A 15,087-nucleotide genomic window follows, 5' to 3' on the forward strand; every position below is an offset into this window, starting at 1 on the left:
TTTATAGAAATGTTGTCTCAGGCCCCAGCGTATGCTGGGGTATAATCGATAAACCTTGTACAGTTGTGGTTGCCTCGTACGGTTATTCTGCAGGTCAGGTGATGCTTCTGTATTTCAGGGTGCAGGCGGCAGAGGTATTTTTGTTGTGCCTTTCCACCACCTCACTGCTGATTTATGGTAATCGCAAGAAAATCTAACTCCATTTATTTCTGATAAAATAAGGAAATGGAATGATGGTATTAACAGAAATCCAGCTGCTACAAGTCTCTTGTACCCCTCTAGGATTGTGCTAAGGGAATTTGTGCCTAAGTGAGCTGTGCAAAGCAAACAAACTGCATTCCACGTCAGAGCAACAATCATTAACTACTCACAGTATAAAGTGATGTAAATTTACATGGAACTTCAGGGAACATGTATGCTGTGAATCCAAATTTATCTCATTCAGGCAAGACCAAATCACACACGACAGCAATGAGGAGGAGGAAGGATTTCCTGAAAAAGTGGGTTTAAGATGGTATCAGAAGTGGAGGGGAGTGAGCTCTTGGATGAGGACCAGAGCAAAGGTTGCAACTCACTTTTGCTCACACTTCCACCAACTCACATTCTCCTCCTTTTGGGTCCCTAGGTGTCGTCTCGTAGGTGTGCATGTGCTAGACCTCTGCAAGACACTTCACTGGAAGAGGCTACCCTTGTCCATGCGCTTTGGCCAGAGACCGAGTAAGGACTGGCTCCAGATACCTCTTGCCTTTGCGCCTTCTCCTCAGAGGTTGAAGAACTTTGCTCTTTTTGGGGCCAGTCTGTGTGAAATGCCACACAACAAACTCTTTTTAAAAGATTCTCTAAAAATGGAAAGAGACTGTTACTCAGACTGTCTTCATAATGTAATTCATATGAATACTATGCCAAAGCCCGGAGAGGCAGGCATCCCTTAGCCTCTCTACTGAGAAAGGAAAATTTACATAGCTGGAAAGCAATTCCCTTCTCTGACCTCCCTTGGTCAGTCTGACAGCCTCATGCTGCTGTGTCCAGAGCCAGATACATGTATCTCCCTCACCTGATCTGCTGCTGAAGTCCAAATGTTTCATATCCATTATCATATTAAGGTTAGGTTACGCTCGTTTTCCCCACACGATTGTTTGCTCAGGTGTGCTGTCTGTCTCATTCTCTGGCAGGTTCCTACATGTCTGCCCATTCAGAATTTCAAAATCCTTCTTGATCTCTTTTCTTTAAACAACCTTGCTAACCAAGTCCATTGCCCTTTATTATAGGGGTGAGATAACGTCAACCTGCTGAGAACAACCAATTTCTATCTCTACTGACTACAAAGGGAATATGATTTTTTCCTCTTAACAATTTTCTACTGTCATGACATATAAACTATTGACAGACCCACTGTCTGTCTCAATAGCAGAAGGATGAAGCCAAGAATGGGAGGAGAGAAACAAAGGAGAGAGGAGTGGAAAGAATGCAAAGAGAATTAAGTATGTGTGGAAATGACACAGATGGGAGGGTGGGGGGAAAAGGGGAAATTATGCAGGGCCTGAGAAACAAAGATGAGGAGCTTGTCAATGGGGGAATTTGCAGAAGGAAGGGTGTGACAGGGACAGAGCACCAGGAGCAGATGGCTTCAGTAGCAAGATATGAGCCTTGAGTGAGAGGCAGCGAGGCCAGAGAGGGGAAAAGTTAAAATAATTAAGATGAGAGATGATCCTGGTATTAGCAATGGAGAAAGGTGGACTTTGGAGATATGAAAGGTGGAAATACAGCAAAGGAGCTTTCCAATTGCTCCTACACAGCTGCGTAATGGAGTAAAGTTGCTCCTACACAGCGGAGTAAAGGTGACAGGTTGTAGCCAAAATTTTGGCTACAACAATCCTGAGATCAAGGTACAATGGACTCAGCAGCATCAGTGGCCTTAGACACCCAAGAGGAGGGGCAGAGTCATGGCCCTGGTCCTGCACTGCCTTTTGGCATCCTCAAAGGTGGGAGGAGCACATGCTATTCTTTTTTTAATGGGTGTTGACACCCCTCATGTTTCCGTCTTGTAGAATTCTACCTGCCCGTATTCACTGCAGGCAGAATGTCTCCAGATTCTGCCATGCTATGGTGTTATCTGCAGTATCGACCCTAAAATGACACTGGTTCCTAAGGCCATAATCTGGTCTTTTACTTTCTGAGAAGTCACCCTTCTTATAACTGAACTTTAAACCACTTGCACAAACCAAAATCAGTGCAATTTTCTTTTACAGCTTGCTGAAATTAACGATTTTATATAGTTTAAAAAGAAACTTAATCTCTCCCCCAACCTCCTTGGAGAACAGCAGAAGGTACACTGGTCTGGAGGATAACTGAATACCAGCAGATCAACAACTGACTGCTGGAGCTGCTCTCAACCTTCAGACACCTCACTTACTCCAAAAATTAATGGCAGAAGCCTGGAATTTTGGTGGGTACCGGTATTCATCTATCTTATGAATCTGTTTTGTTCCTGGCTTTCCATCTACTCAGTGTGATCTCTATAAGATTAGTGCTCTGAGAAGGAACCTTAGTGGCAATTGCATTTAGATAAATAGACTGATCTCCTTTTAGTGGTCCAGTAAGAGAAATCTCAGCCATGTCTGTCCTGATAATGCCAAATTCCTTCTTACGAGGATGATACCCGAAATTAAGCTGTAATGACTAATATATCAATATGTTCTTAAAAACAAGTATATGTTAAGGGGAGAAAAGATGGACAAAGTGTATAATCGTATGTAGGTTAGATATACTGGCTCATGAGCATTTTTTGACAGAGATAAGGTCTAGTTATTGGGGGAGGATGGGGTGAAGTCTGAAAAACCTAACCAACTGCAGTTAGTCCAAGAACTAATGGCCATATTTTAAAAGATATTTAGGTGCCTTTAGATGCAGATAGGTGCCTAGTGGGCTTGTCAAGCACTTAACTCCCAAGGGGTTACAAATGTAAATATAAACATTCAGGGTTAAAATGAAAAATGTAACTCTGCATTATTTCCTTTAACCTTAGGCAAATGTCAAGGTTTTCTTGGCCAAATCAAAACAGAGGAAAGATAGCTATCAGATAAATAATAATCTTTCATAGGATTTTATTTGTGTCCTTATTTAGCAGATTATTATGGTACAGAAGTAGAGCTTCTTACTTTAGGTTTAACCTATAAAATACCCCCAATATAAAACAAATTAAATTGGTGTTTATCCAATAAGCACTGGAAACACCAGAAATGGTTACTTGGATCTAGCAGCTTGTCTACACAGAACAGCAATCTGGACAACAGGTATATGACTTCTAAAGCACACTGAAGTGTTGTGTATTAATTGGTCTGTGTAGACCTGTTGGTGTGCATTAAAGGTTGCCTAGTGCATTTTAATGTAGTGCTGTTAGAAACAGCACTACATTAAAGCACACTGGGGAACATTAGAAAGAAATTACTCATTACAGTATATACTGCTGAAATGAGGAACGAATATACATAACAAATAGTATATACAAAGAAAAAGAAAAACCCATAAAACTATGAGTTTTTGGGCATCTACATAAAACTCAAATTGCTAAAACTAAACCATGACAAATGAAATTAATAAACCCTAAAAAACACAAGCCCTATGAATTTCACTTCTACTGGAACTTCCAACAGCGGAGCTCCGTGTTATACCCGCAAAAACTAAATCTCACACCACCCTGTGTGAAATAAACATTCACCTCTGAAGTGTAACACAATGGTGGTTGAACAGCTTTCTGCAATGCAGCACATGAAAGAAGTGGAGAAGACTGTGTCCACCTGGAACCGTAGGGCGTTTTGTGTTATTACATGAAACATCATCGAATCTTTAAGTGCAGCCGCAGGAAGGAAATGACAGAAATCAGCTCCCCGAATTTTCTTGATGCAAAGGAAGGAAAAACAGCACGCTGCCTGGGCAGTGAGGAAGGACTTCATTATCAGTTATGAGAGGTAGTATCACTGATAGCACATAATCTGTGTTGCCCAGCAACTGTCCATGCACAGCCTTGGGAGACCAAGGCAGAATGAGGCTGAAAAATCAAGATTGTGTGATAAGCCAGTTAGCAGAGCAGTGAGAGAGGTAGAAGTAAGAGAATTCACTTCTGATTTGTCAGCAGCTACAATGAGAAGTGCCCGAGAATAGTACATTGCTTTCTATTGAGTGTTCATAAAATTAAGCCTTAAATTCCAAACAGAAGCAAACCATCAGTTTGAGGAACCAACACTACAGCACAGTAACAAATGGTTATGTGATGCAGCAATTGCTAAGGTAAAGTAACAGCACGTTTGAGGTCTGACTGACTCTTCCATCATGGAAACCAACCAAACTCCATGACTTAAACTTGGAGTTCCCACTGGATAGAGAGTAGTGGCCACTTGGATGGGAGAAAGAGTTGCAGCCTGCAAACACTGTAGATTCCAAGGATTAATGTGGTAAATAGAGCATCATCTTGCAGATTCTAACCCATGTCCAGGAAGGGCCATCCCCATGAAATTCTATGGCTTGTGTTATGCACAAGGATGAACTAGATTATCACCATAGCTTTAAAATCTACAAAGAGTAGGCTCACTGACTTTGAAGGGATTACTCACATGCTTAAAATGAAGCCTTTGCAGTTTCCTGGCAGTTTTGTCCCAGGATCCAATAGCTGCATGAGAAACAGCTGCTCCCTGGCCTTCCCCCTGCTTACACTATGTCCTCAACCCTAGGTCACAGAGGGGCTTCTACAGGTTTCCAGGGAAAGGCAGGACTATGTTGCATCAACTCCACTTTACTCCATACTTCTGTCACTTTTCATCCAGCTTTGCTAACCTCTCTGTGCCTTCCAGCAGAGGGGTGAACAGAGCCCTTTGCCATTATCCAAGTAGCTGGGTACACTGTTGGTGAGTGCAGCCCTGAAGCAATGCACAGTGGCTTTTATGCAACATGTCAATTGCTTTTCCCAGTGTTTATGAATACTGCTTATTTGTTGTGTAAATGTCTTACCAGATTCTTCCTGACTAGACCCTATTACACTTCCCAGTTTGCTGATTCAGACCTTTGTTACAGAAAGGCAAAAAAAACTTGCTAAAATATAAATAAAAAACAAATCCCAGGTTTTCACCCTGATAAAGTACAGCCTTTATGGCCACATAAATTCCACAAATGATCACTGTGCCATTCCAAAAAGTAGTTGCAAACATTGCAGATACAGTTTCAATGCTGCATAACCTCCATAATTCCCAACTCGAAGAACTTTGCCCCAGGATATTTTAACATTACTATTTATAACACTACTTTTCTGTTTCTAAATAAGTCTGCAAAAAGAAAAGGAGTACTTGTGGCACCTTAGAGACTAACAAATTTATCTGAGCATAAGCTTTCGTGAGCTACAGCTCACTTCATCGGATGCATGCAGTGGAAAATACAGTGGGGAGATTTATATACACAGAGAACATGAAACAATGGCTGTAACGAGAGTGATCAGGTAAGGTGAGCTATTACCAGCAGGAGAGAAAAAAAAACCTTTTGTAGTGATAATCAAGGTGGGTCATTTCCAGCAGTTGACAAGAACGTCTGAGGAACAGTAGGGGCGGGGGGAAAGGGGGGGAAAATAAACAGGGGGAAATAGTTTTACTTTGTGTAATGACACATCCACTCCCAGTCTTTATTCAAGCCTAAGTTAATGGTGTCCAGTTTGCAAATTAATTCCAATTCAGCAGTCTCTTGTTGGAGTCTGTTTCTGAAGTTTTTTTGTTGAAGAATTGCCACTTTTAGGTCTGTAATCGAGTGACCAGAGAGATTGAAGTGTTCTCCGACTAGTTTTTGAATGTTATAATTCTTGACGTCTGATTTGTGTCCATTTATTCTTTTATGTAGAGACTGTCCAGTTTGGCCAATGTACATGGCAGAGGGGCATTGCTGGCACATGATGGCATATATCACATTGGTAGATGTGCAGGTGAACGAGCCTCTGATAGTGTGGCTGATGTGATTAGGCCCTATGGTGGTGTCCCCTGAATAGATACGTGGACACAGTTGGCAACGGGCTTTGTTGCAAGGATAGGTTCCTGGGTTAGTGTTTTTGTTGTGTGCTGTGTGGTTGCTGGTGAGTATTTGCTTCAGTTGGGGGGCTGTCTGTAAGCAAGGACTGGCCTGTCTCCCAAGATCTAAGATCTAAAATAAGTCTGTTTACAAAAGTATCTTGGCTCTGTCTAGAATGGCTTTTGATTGTACTTATCCAGATAAAATACAAAACACACTTGTGCTGCTCACACACAAATGTGTATGCAGATCATATAATATGGTAAATGATTTGCAGACAATGACTTGCTAAGCAGTCCAAATTAAATAACATAACTGGTCAGCTCCAAATAAATAATGACTGTTTTTAGAGCCCTATTTATATTAATGAATCATTTTAAAATCTGATACTGTTTACTAATTGCATATTTATTTCCCATGGTAGAGTTTAGATAATTTATCAATTTTTAATATGCATTAAGCTTTTTGTGCCTGAATTGATAGGGGAAAATCCTAATTCATTGAAGTCAATAGCAGAACTGCCTCTTACTTCAACAGGGCCAGGAATTTTGTCCATAGTGTATACTTGCTTTGGCCACTGGCAGCATACAAAATCCTAAACTGTGAAGTGTTAATATTCCATAAAACCCATTCACCAGTTGAGAACTCTACATGGGACCGTAGCTGCTGTCGTGCCTGGGCCAAATTCCCATTGATCACTGAGAGAGTTTGGTCTAAAAAGGGCTCCAGAATCAGGCTTGTGATAGAATAAACTTTCATGGGGGGAGAAGGGGCCTTACATTGCCTTATAGGAGAGAGAGTGGTGTAATTTAGCCCTTTGTCCTCATGTGATCAGAGTATAAATGCAGTACTTCTCTGTTTAAAAAAAAAAAAAAAAAAAAGCAGCAGTCTGTATTCTGAGCTAGGAGCTTGTAATACGTTTTAAAACCAATATGATAGAAGACTGGTGTAAATTGAGATAGCTAGCAGATGAGGATCTGCCCTTCTCTCTTTCTGTCACTCACTCCGTGACACCAATGACATACCATGACTACTGCAGGCAACTTGAAATTCTATGGCCTGTTTTCTGCAGAAAAATGGACCAGATTAGCACAGGGGCTTAGTCTTCATAGATTTTAAATTAGGCCCGCTGATTTCAAGGGGACTACACACATGCCTAAAACGAAGCCTTTGCAGGATCAGGGCCTTCACTGGTAACTTCTCATTTCTTCAGCATCTTTTCAGTATGAAGTTAAAAAACTTGATTCTGCTTCTGAAAATGACTTTTTATAGAATACTCCCTAGATGTCTGTCACTCTTATTCTGTGGCTATGTTATGTCCTAAGTATTACTTGCTCAATTCTGGGGACGGGGAAAGGTTCCATAGGATGATCACATTTTATGGAGTAAGCATGGCTAGTCTATAGTAAAAATCATGAAGCTGGACAGGGTATGTGCTACTGTGAAATTTGGGATGTAGTCAAAATGTGTAACTTTTCCCCCCTTAATAAACTGGGTTATACAATGTGTGTGTTGAAAAGCATGAAGACATGTCTGGTACTTCTAGTGTGGGGACAAGTCTGTCCAGACACTAAAGTCAAATATATTTATCTTAAAATAGTTAGCTTGAGTACAAAGTAGGGATGGATGAGACAGAGGCTGTGATGGACGCCAAGTCTCGGATGGCTGGATATTCTAGTATGGAGATGATGATTTTTCAAGTACAACTAACATTTATCCCACATTATTGCATTCAAGGAGCTTTTTGTGTACAACATCCACGTGAAGTTACCACCGTGATGTTCATAAACATGGAAAAAAGTACTCCTGCTCCTCTTGTAGACTCAGCTGTAATTGGTTATTGAAGGAAACAAGACTTCTGGAATGTAGAGATTAGACTCCAGCTGGACCAGCGAAAGTGCATACTTCAGTACCTGGGCAGCGGGCTGCTAGAATGCTGGGGTTTGCACTCGCCGAATGCAAGGGGTGGGGGTGCAGGACGAAGACTAGCACTGCTGGAGTATTTCAATCCTTAAAGGGGTGGTAGTGGTTTGTATTTATATTGCAGAAGCACCTAGGAGCTCTAGTAGTAGACCAGGACCCCCCTGTGCTGTACAAACACAGTAAAAAGACAGACCCTGCCCAAAGTGATTACAATCTAAGTGTCCTTGAGTGGCCAGGGCCCTCCTGCCCTATACACCAACTAGGAATGGTGCTGAAGGGAGTGCATGCTAAACATCTAAAAAGTGTATGTGCTGCTTCTGAGAGTGAAATCCTAGTCTCACTGAAGTCAATGGCAAAACTCCCATTGGCTTCAACAGAACCAGGACTTTGCCCTGAATGTGCATCTCCTGGCTATCCTGGAGGCATTCTGCTGCTACGCTCTGCACGCAGAATACCTCTGGCCACTGCCACGGGGTGCCGCAGTGACTAATTCCTCCCCACCCTCCCTTTCCTCTGGTTGTGAAATAAGCGAACCCCTAGATTTCTATGCCGTTGGTAGTGACTGACAGTATGATTATCAAACACCCACATACACACGTATACTGCATGTACATATGGAATAGTAGGCGAAAAAGACAAAAAAAAAAAAAAGAATCCAACCACACAGTGCTTTCTCAGAGCATATGTGGATCCAAACAAATAAGGAACAGCTAGTAAAACAAGTCCTTTAGGCAGAGGGTGGGGAGAGCATTATAGTGCTTTTCTTTTGAAGAATTACATACTACCTGTTTAATTCTGCTGCCCTGCATGACTGGGGATACCAGATTTTTTTGATTTTGTACAAGGAGGAAAGACAGCATGGATGAAAGGGAGGTTTAATACATTGCTCAGCATTAACTGCTGGAAATTAGCAGTCTGTGAGAAAAAGTGTTTAGGGCAAATTCTAAACCATTTAAAAAAAATAAACTCTTAATCTCCACAAATTGTTGGTAGGAGCTGTCTTAAAGCAGCTTGTCTCTAATACTGACATTCCTTTGTAACTTAAAACAGTGAGTAAGATGTGATCATTGAGAAGAAATTATATATTTTAATGGTATATCAGCCTGAATATAAAACACATGACAGGGCACTCCCTTAATGCAGGAGGCATGGGGAGCTGGACAGCCTGATGTTTGTCTATTACCTTACAAAGCTATTAAACAAATGATAAAATATGCACCAGGACATCACTTGCAGATCTACCTCATTGTAAAACTAGGCTGGCCAAAAGTAAAAAATAATCTATAGGAAACAAGCCTATACTTTTAGGAGACTTCACCAGAGGGGACCTATCTATTCTAGAGTTCTATACTGTCACCCATCGCTGTAAAATCAATAACAAAGTCTCTAATGGACTTTTCCCTTTACAGGGATTGGAACTCTGCTTGGGCTAGGTTATTTTTGAAGGGGAAATGGTGATTGGGAATAAAAGGGGCGTTTGGATTGTGAGTGGCACTTTCTGTAGAAAGGCATTCTCAAAGGAGAAGGCTTTGCAATGTTTCTTAATAGATCTTTTCCATCTCTGTCTACTCTAATCACATAAGTCAGACAACAATAAACATGGGTATGATTCTGATCTCGCTTACATATTTTTGCTGGTGTGACTACACTGACTCAAAGGAGCCACTCCTGATTTACACCAATGTAAGTCAGATGAATCAGGCCCTTCCGGGGACTAGATTAAGAAATCATGTATCTGCTGTCATATGTAAGAAAGTCTTTCATTGTGAGACACTACAGTAGACAGCTTTGTTGATGTCAGGGTTACCAACAAGAAATTGTATGAAATTAAAACCTGAAGATATGTATGGGGGTGGGGGACCTTTCTATTGTACAACTCTTCCCTTTGGACTGAAATTGGAAAACAATGTACTGGCAGCTAGAACTACTGTAAAGTAATGTAAAATCCAGCATTACAGGGAACTGTCTTTATTCACTTCCTGTGCTGGGCATCCTTCAATTACTGGACAAATCAACGATTACTCATTTATTTTGCTCACTACTTAGGGATGTGGGTCGGTTGGGGATGGCAGAGGAAAGTGTTTTTCCATCAGTGGTTTTCAGTCTTACCTAAAAACTATGCAAGCTCCAGCCACCAGAAAGCAGCTGTTTTACGTTTTTGTGACAGTTACAAGTTAAGACACTCTAAAAATAAAAGCCTGAGGATTTTGCATGTCTGGGCTTGAGGGGGGAAAAGTCTTCCCTTCCAAATATTTGGTGAAATATTTGTAGTTCTGGATAAAAAGGAAAAAAAATGCAGCTCCTGAATATTATATTGGACCAGATAATGGACCAGATCTGTCACCAGACAAGCTCTGTTATGTTCAGTTTGTCACACATACCCTGGTAGAATTTAACCCCCTAAGCCAAATCACACTGTTACACCAGAGGAACCAGTTTGACTTCAACTGAGTGGGTGTAACAGGGAGCAGAATTTGGCTGAATGCCTTGTATTCTAGTGTCTTAGTTCTTCAGACAACAAAAAGGGGAGTTATTGCTTTTTCTGTCCCTGAAGTTGCAGAGGAATGGAAAGGTGCAAGGGGCAGCTACAGTGACTTCTCTGTCTTTGGCAGAGTCCATCACCTGTTGGATCCTGCTAACCCACTGCTGCTGCACCAGGGGAGGACTTATGGATAAAGACAAGTGCAAAGTATTTCACTTAGAAAGGAAAATCAAATGTGCAAGTACAAAATGGAGAATGGCTAGGTATTAGTACTGCTGAAAAGGATCTGGGGTGATAGTGAATCATAAATCAAACAGGAGTTGTCCATGTGATGTAGTTGTGAAAAAGGCTAGTATGGGTTGTATTAACAGGAGCATTGTATGTAAGGCATGGGAGGCAATTGTCTGGCTGTAGTCAGCACTCAGGCCTCAGCTGGAGTACTGTGTCCAATTCCAATGAGGCAAGATATGGGCAAATTGGAGGGAGTCCAGAGAGGACAACAACAAAACTGATAGAAGTTTTAGAAAACTATGAGGAAAGGTTAAAAATAATGGGCATGTTTAGTCTGAGAAGTCTTCAACCGTGTCAAGGGTTGTTATAAAGAGGACAGTGACCAATTGTTCTCCACTGAAAGTAGGAAAAGAAGTAATCTGCTTAAGCTGCAGGAAAGGAGATTTAGGTGAGATATGGGGAAAAACTTTCTAACTCTAAGAGTAGTTAAACTCTGGCCTAAGCTCCCCAGGGCAATTGTGGAATCCCCATCCTTGGAGGTTTTTAAGAGCAGGTTGGACAACCACCTGTCAGGGATGATCTAAATTCACTTGATCCTGCCTCCGTGCAGGGGGTTGGACTTGACCTTTGGAGGCTCCTTCCAGCCTGACGTGTCCATAATTCCACCCTCCACCCCGGCTCACATGTGGCGAGCAACTTCTTGCGCTGCATTGGGAATGCCCCCCGCCGGCAGCACGGGGCAGGTGCTGGCTTAGTCCCTCAAGGGAGGAGACTGGTTCAGGACCCCTCCAGCTCCCCCGGCACACACAGGGACCTCTAGGGCCCCCGCTTCCCTCTGCAAACGCCATCCCGGCTCCGAGTCCCCCGCAGCTCGGTCCTGCCCTTGAAGTGGCTGTAAAACAACCGTGTAAAGTGACCGGAGCCGTCCCCCCGCGCCTAGCTCGACCCTCCAGGCTGGAGCCGGGTCCAGGCAGCCGCCCTCCCTACCTGCAGGCGCGAGCAGCTCCCCTTCGCTCAGCTCCGCGGAGTCCGAGTCCATGGTGCAGCCGCGCGCCGCAGCAGCTCCGAGGGGCGCCGCGTGCAGCCTGGGCTCGCCGCCGCCGCGCGGAGAAGTGCAGCCCGGAGCTGGGGAGAGCGGAGTGAGCGAGGGAGCGCAGGCGGCTCCGCTCCTGTCTCCTCCCAGCCCGGGCCCTGGGTCAGCGCCGCCACATGCAGCCGCCTCGCTCCGTGCCATTGGCTGCGAGGCAGGCGGGCCCCTCGGGGGCGCACAGGGGGCGGGAGGAGGAGGCTCAGCGCTCTCCCTAAACTTGTTACATGGGCTGATCTAATCACCGGCTGCGGCTCCGCAGCGTCCCCAGCTTGGCTGGCGCGGCAGGGAGCTTGGGCCCCGGCCCAGCCTCATAACGCAGAGCCCTGGGGCCGTTCGCTTTCGGTTCTGGGGCTTTTGCTGGTTGGCCCGGTGCAGTGCCCGGGGCTCTCCTGCATGGCTCTTCTGGGCTTGGTCCCCGGGCTGCTGGGTATGTCTGGGGCTCCCTCCCTGCTCCCTTCCGCCCACAGCAGAGCTGCGGGCTTTGCACAAAGGGCAAATAGAGCCTCTCTAGTAGCTACGCATTCAGTTATTACTCTTCGCCTGGGAGCCCCGCTCACGGACCGGACAATGTCCTGCTAGGTGCTGTACAAACACAGAACAGAAACACTGTTGCTGCCCCAAAGAGCTTATCAATGATCATTGCGTATTGTCTGTTCAGGATCTTACTGTCCCATTCAGTGGGGGAAATGTGCTGCTGATTCTCTCCTTTTTTGTTTCTCTCCCGTCCCCAGCATCCTTTCTCCCCTTTTACCTGTATTTGTGTCTCTCTTCTGGATGTCCTACCCTTTGTGAGCTACCAGTTCACAATCTCTACCCATTCTAGCTACTCAAAAACTAAGCAATGAAAGAGTTAATGTTGGCATGTGTAAGTACAGTGGCATCATTGGGCATATGAGCTGACATGGGAAAGCGATCAATAAGGGGGCAGAGGCGTTCACCCCCCTCACGCCTTCCTCCATGCTGCTGCAGAGAGTGAAAACCCAGAGCAGTGTTGTGAAGTACACAGAGTGCAAAGGTGCCCAGTGTGGCATGGCCTAACCTGCCCTGTGCCGCAGAACCACAGCAGCAAAAGTGGAGTCTGAATTTGCCCCCCAATTTATAGAAAGTGCCAGTGTTCCCTCTCCCTTCATATCAGATGTGGCCAAAGTCCTACCTGCAGAGACAACAGATCTCAAGATGTCGCAGCCTGGCCCAAGCAGACGGGAGCCTGGCCTCTGTGCAGGACACACCTCTGTGTGAAAGATGAGGGTGGCTGCAAGCTGCTCCATTTATATTTTGCATGTCAGGAGCAACTTAATTTGAGAAGTTGCCAGCATCATCCTCAGTGGGTAAAGTTTGGACCTCCAGCCTTACAGTAAGAAGACCTTTGTGAGATATCACAGACAGCCATGTCAATTCAATGACAACGACAACAAAGCCTGCCATTAAGACATATTACACAAAGGAGTAGAGAGAACAGCTGGGGGAGGCACTGCATAAGTGTGTTATGGAGAAAGCCTCATGGCAATAAGAAGTCCCCAGAACAGAATCAGAGAATTGCTGCAGGTGATGATAGACATCCCATTCAAAACAAAATCTGAGAGCTCCAAGGTACCCACTCCCCACCTTTTGAACCAGTACAACCCCAAAGAGTATAAAAAGGCTTTCTCCACTAACAGAGCATCTAATTCTGGGGGCTTATGGAGGGAAGTTGCCCATCAGATATGGATTTGAATTTAATCCATCTTCTCAGTCTTTCCTTCCTCCAGATGTATCAGCTTCTGAAAGCTTTTATCCCTGCCAAAGAAATGTTATCACACTGTAGGCAAACGTTGACTTTTTAATGGCACTAGGCAGGGCATACCAAAAGCTTAACATTCAGCCCACTGCACCCATATTCCTACCACCAACCATCTTAGGTGCAGCACACTCTTCTTCCAAAATAATAATAATAATAATAATAAATAATGGCCCTACTAAAAGAAATTCTCTAATTTTTTCAGGTTGGATTTTTTGGGCAGGACCTATACTATAATCACATCTGCTTGTGGGAGAGCTTTGGAGATCCGCACTTGATTATCACATAGTCCATGTTCAGCTAGTACCCAGTGTTAGATGCTTCAAATTCAGAAGTCTTTGATACTAGGTGTTCAGTTGGCACTAGACAACATTATTTTTCATGATCCTTTAAAGAGGAAGAAGCCTTGGCTTGGGATAGTGAAAATGAAAACTGAACCCCACTCCTTTTTCATTGTTGTCAGCCTTTTTCTCCTTGGATAACTAGACCAATAGATAATGCAGTGGAAATGAAATAACTTAATCAATATTCTGTTGCGTCAAAGGTGAGAAATATACATTGTGCATTCTCATTGCTGTGCTGTAATTATTTTCTGTTCCACAGTAAATTCTCTTTCAAGGTCATTTTCCTACTTTATTGCTGCGCTGTTAACTGTACAGCAGTCACTAAAGTTTTCAGCTGAAACAGAATGAGCATATTGTTTCATTTCAGAACATATGGTTAGAATTCATTTTTTCCTTTAAATGTTCTTTAGCCAGCAGAGTCCAGCACTTGTCGTAACATGTGACATGGAAAATTCCATGTGCGTAGAGCTCAGAACTTCATAGTTTCCACCCATTACAACAGTGTGCACAAGAAAACCAAAACCAATTAATGACAATATGTGCCATATATATGTAACTTAAGTAACAGTCCACATTCTGAAAACAGCTTCTGTTTGATTTTCTTTTGGTTTATTATAAACTGCTCTCTGTTCAGCTACATAGTTCACTGTAATGAGCTTAGTACCATAACATGTATTTCCTATATTACAAGACATTCATGGTTCTAGGGTAGCTACACCAGATGCTGGCATAATGCTTTTAAAGGCCCAAATCCACAGGTGGATTTCCACACCGTCATGTGAATCTCTCCTGTTCATGTGGCTCTCATTTGGAATCCTTTACTGCCTCTTTATTGTACCTGAGTGGTGGAGATCTGTTTGTGGGAGAGCTCTAGAGATCCACACTTCATTATCACATAATCAATGTTCAGCCACTATCCAGGTTACACTCACGTGTGAGCACACTTGCAGTGCAGCAGTTTCTATCTTAAGTACTTATTGTATTTGAGTGCCTCACAATCACAGCACCTCTATGAGGAAGGAGGGTACTATTATCCCTATTTTACAGATGGGGACCTGAAATAACTTGCCCAAGGTCAGACAGGAAGTCTGTGGCAGAGCATGCTATTGAACCTGGGTCTTCTGCACCCCAAGCTAACACCCTAACCACTGGGACAGCCTTGCTTTCTGAGTTCAAAATGGAATGTGCCAATGGACAG

General features: G+C 43.5%; 1 protein-coding gene across 1 annotated transcript in view; it reads right to left on the reverse strand.

The window, feature by feature from the left end:
• Nucleotides 1-11,879, reverse strand: part of TNFAIP8L3 (TNF alpha induced protein 8 like 3) — a 59,316-nt gene extending 47,437 nt beyond the window's left edge. Inside the window, exon 1 of the mRNA XM_074964771.1 lies at nt 11,666-11,879. Within this exon, the coding sequence (XP_074820872.1) occupies nt 11,666-11,717 (52 nt within the window). The 5' untranslated portion in view covers nt 11,718-11,879. The remainder of the gene's footprint in view (nt 1-11,665) is intronic.
• Between the last annotated feature and the right edge of the window lie 3,208 nt (nt 11,880-15,087).

The sequence above is a fragment of the Natator depressus genome, chromosome 10 (genome assembly GCF_965152275.1).
Source record: "Natator depressus isolate rNatDep1 chromosome 10, rNatDep2.hap1, whole genome shotgun sequence".
Lineage (NCBI taxonomy): Eukaryota > Metazoa > Chordata > Testudines > Cheloniidae > Natator > Natator depressus.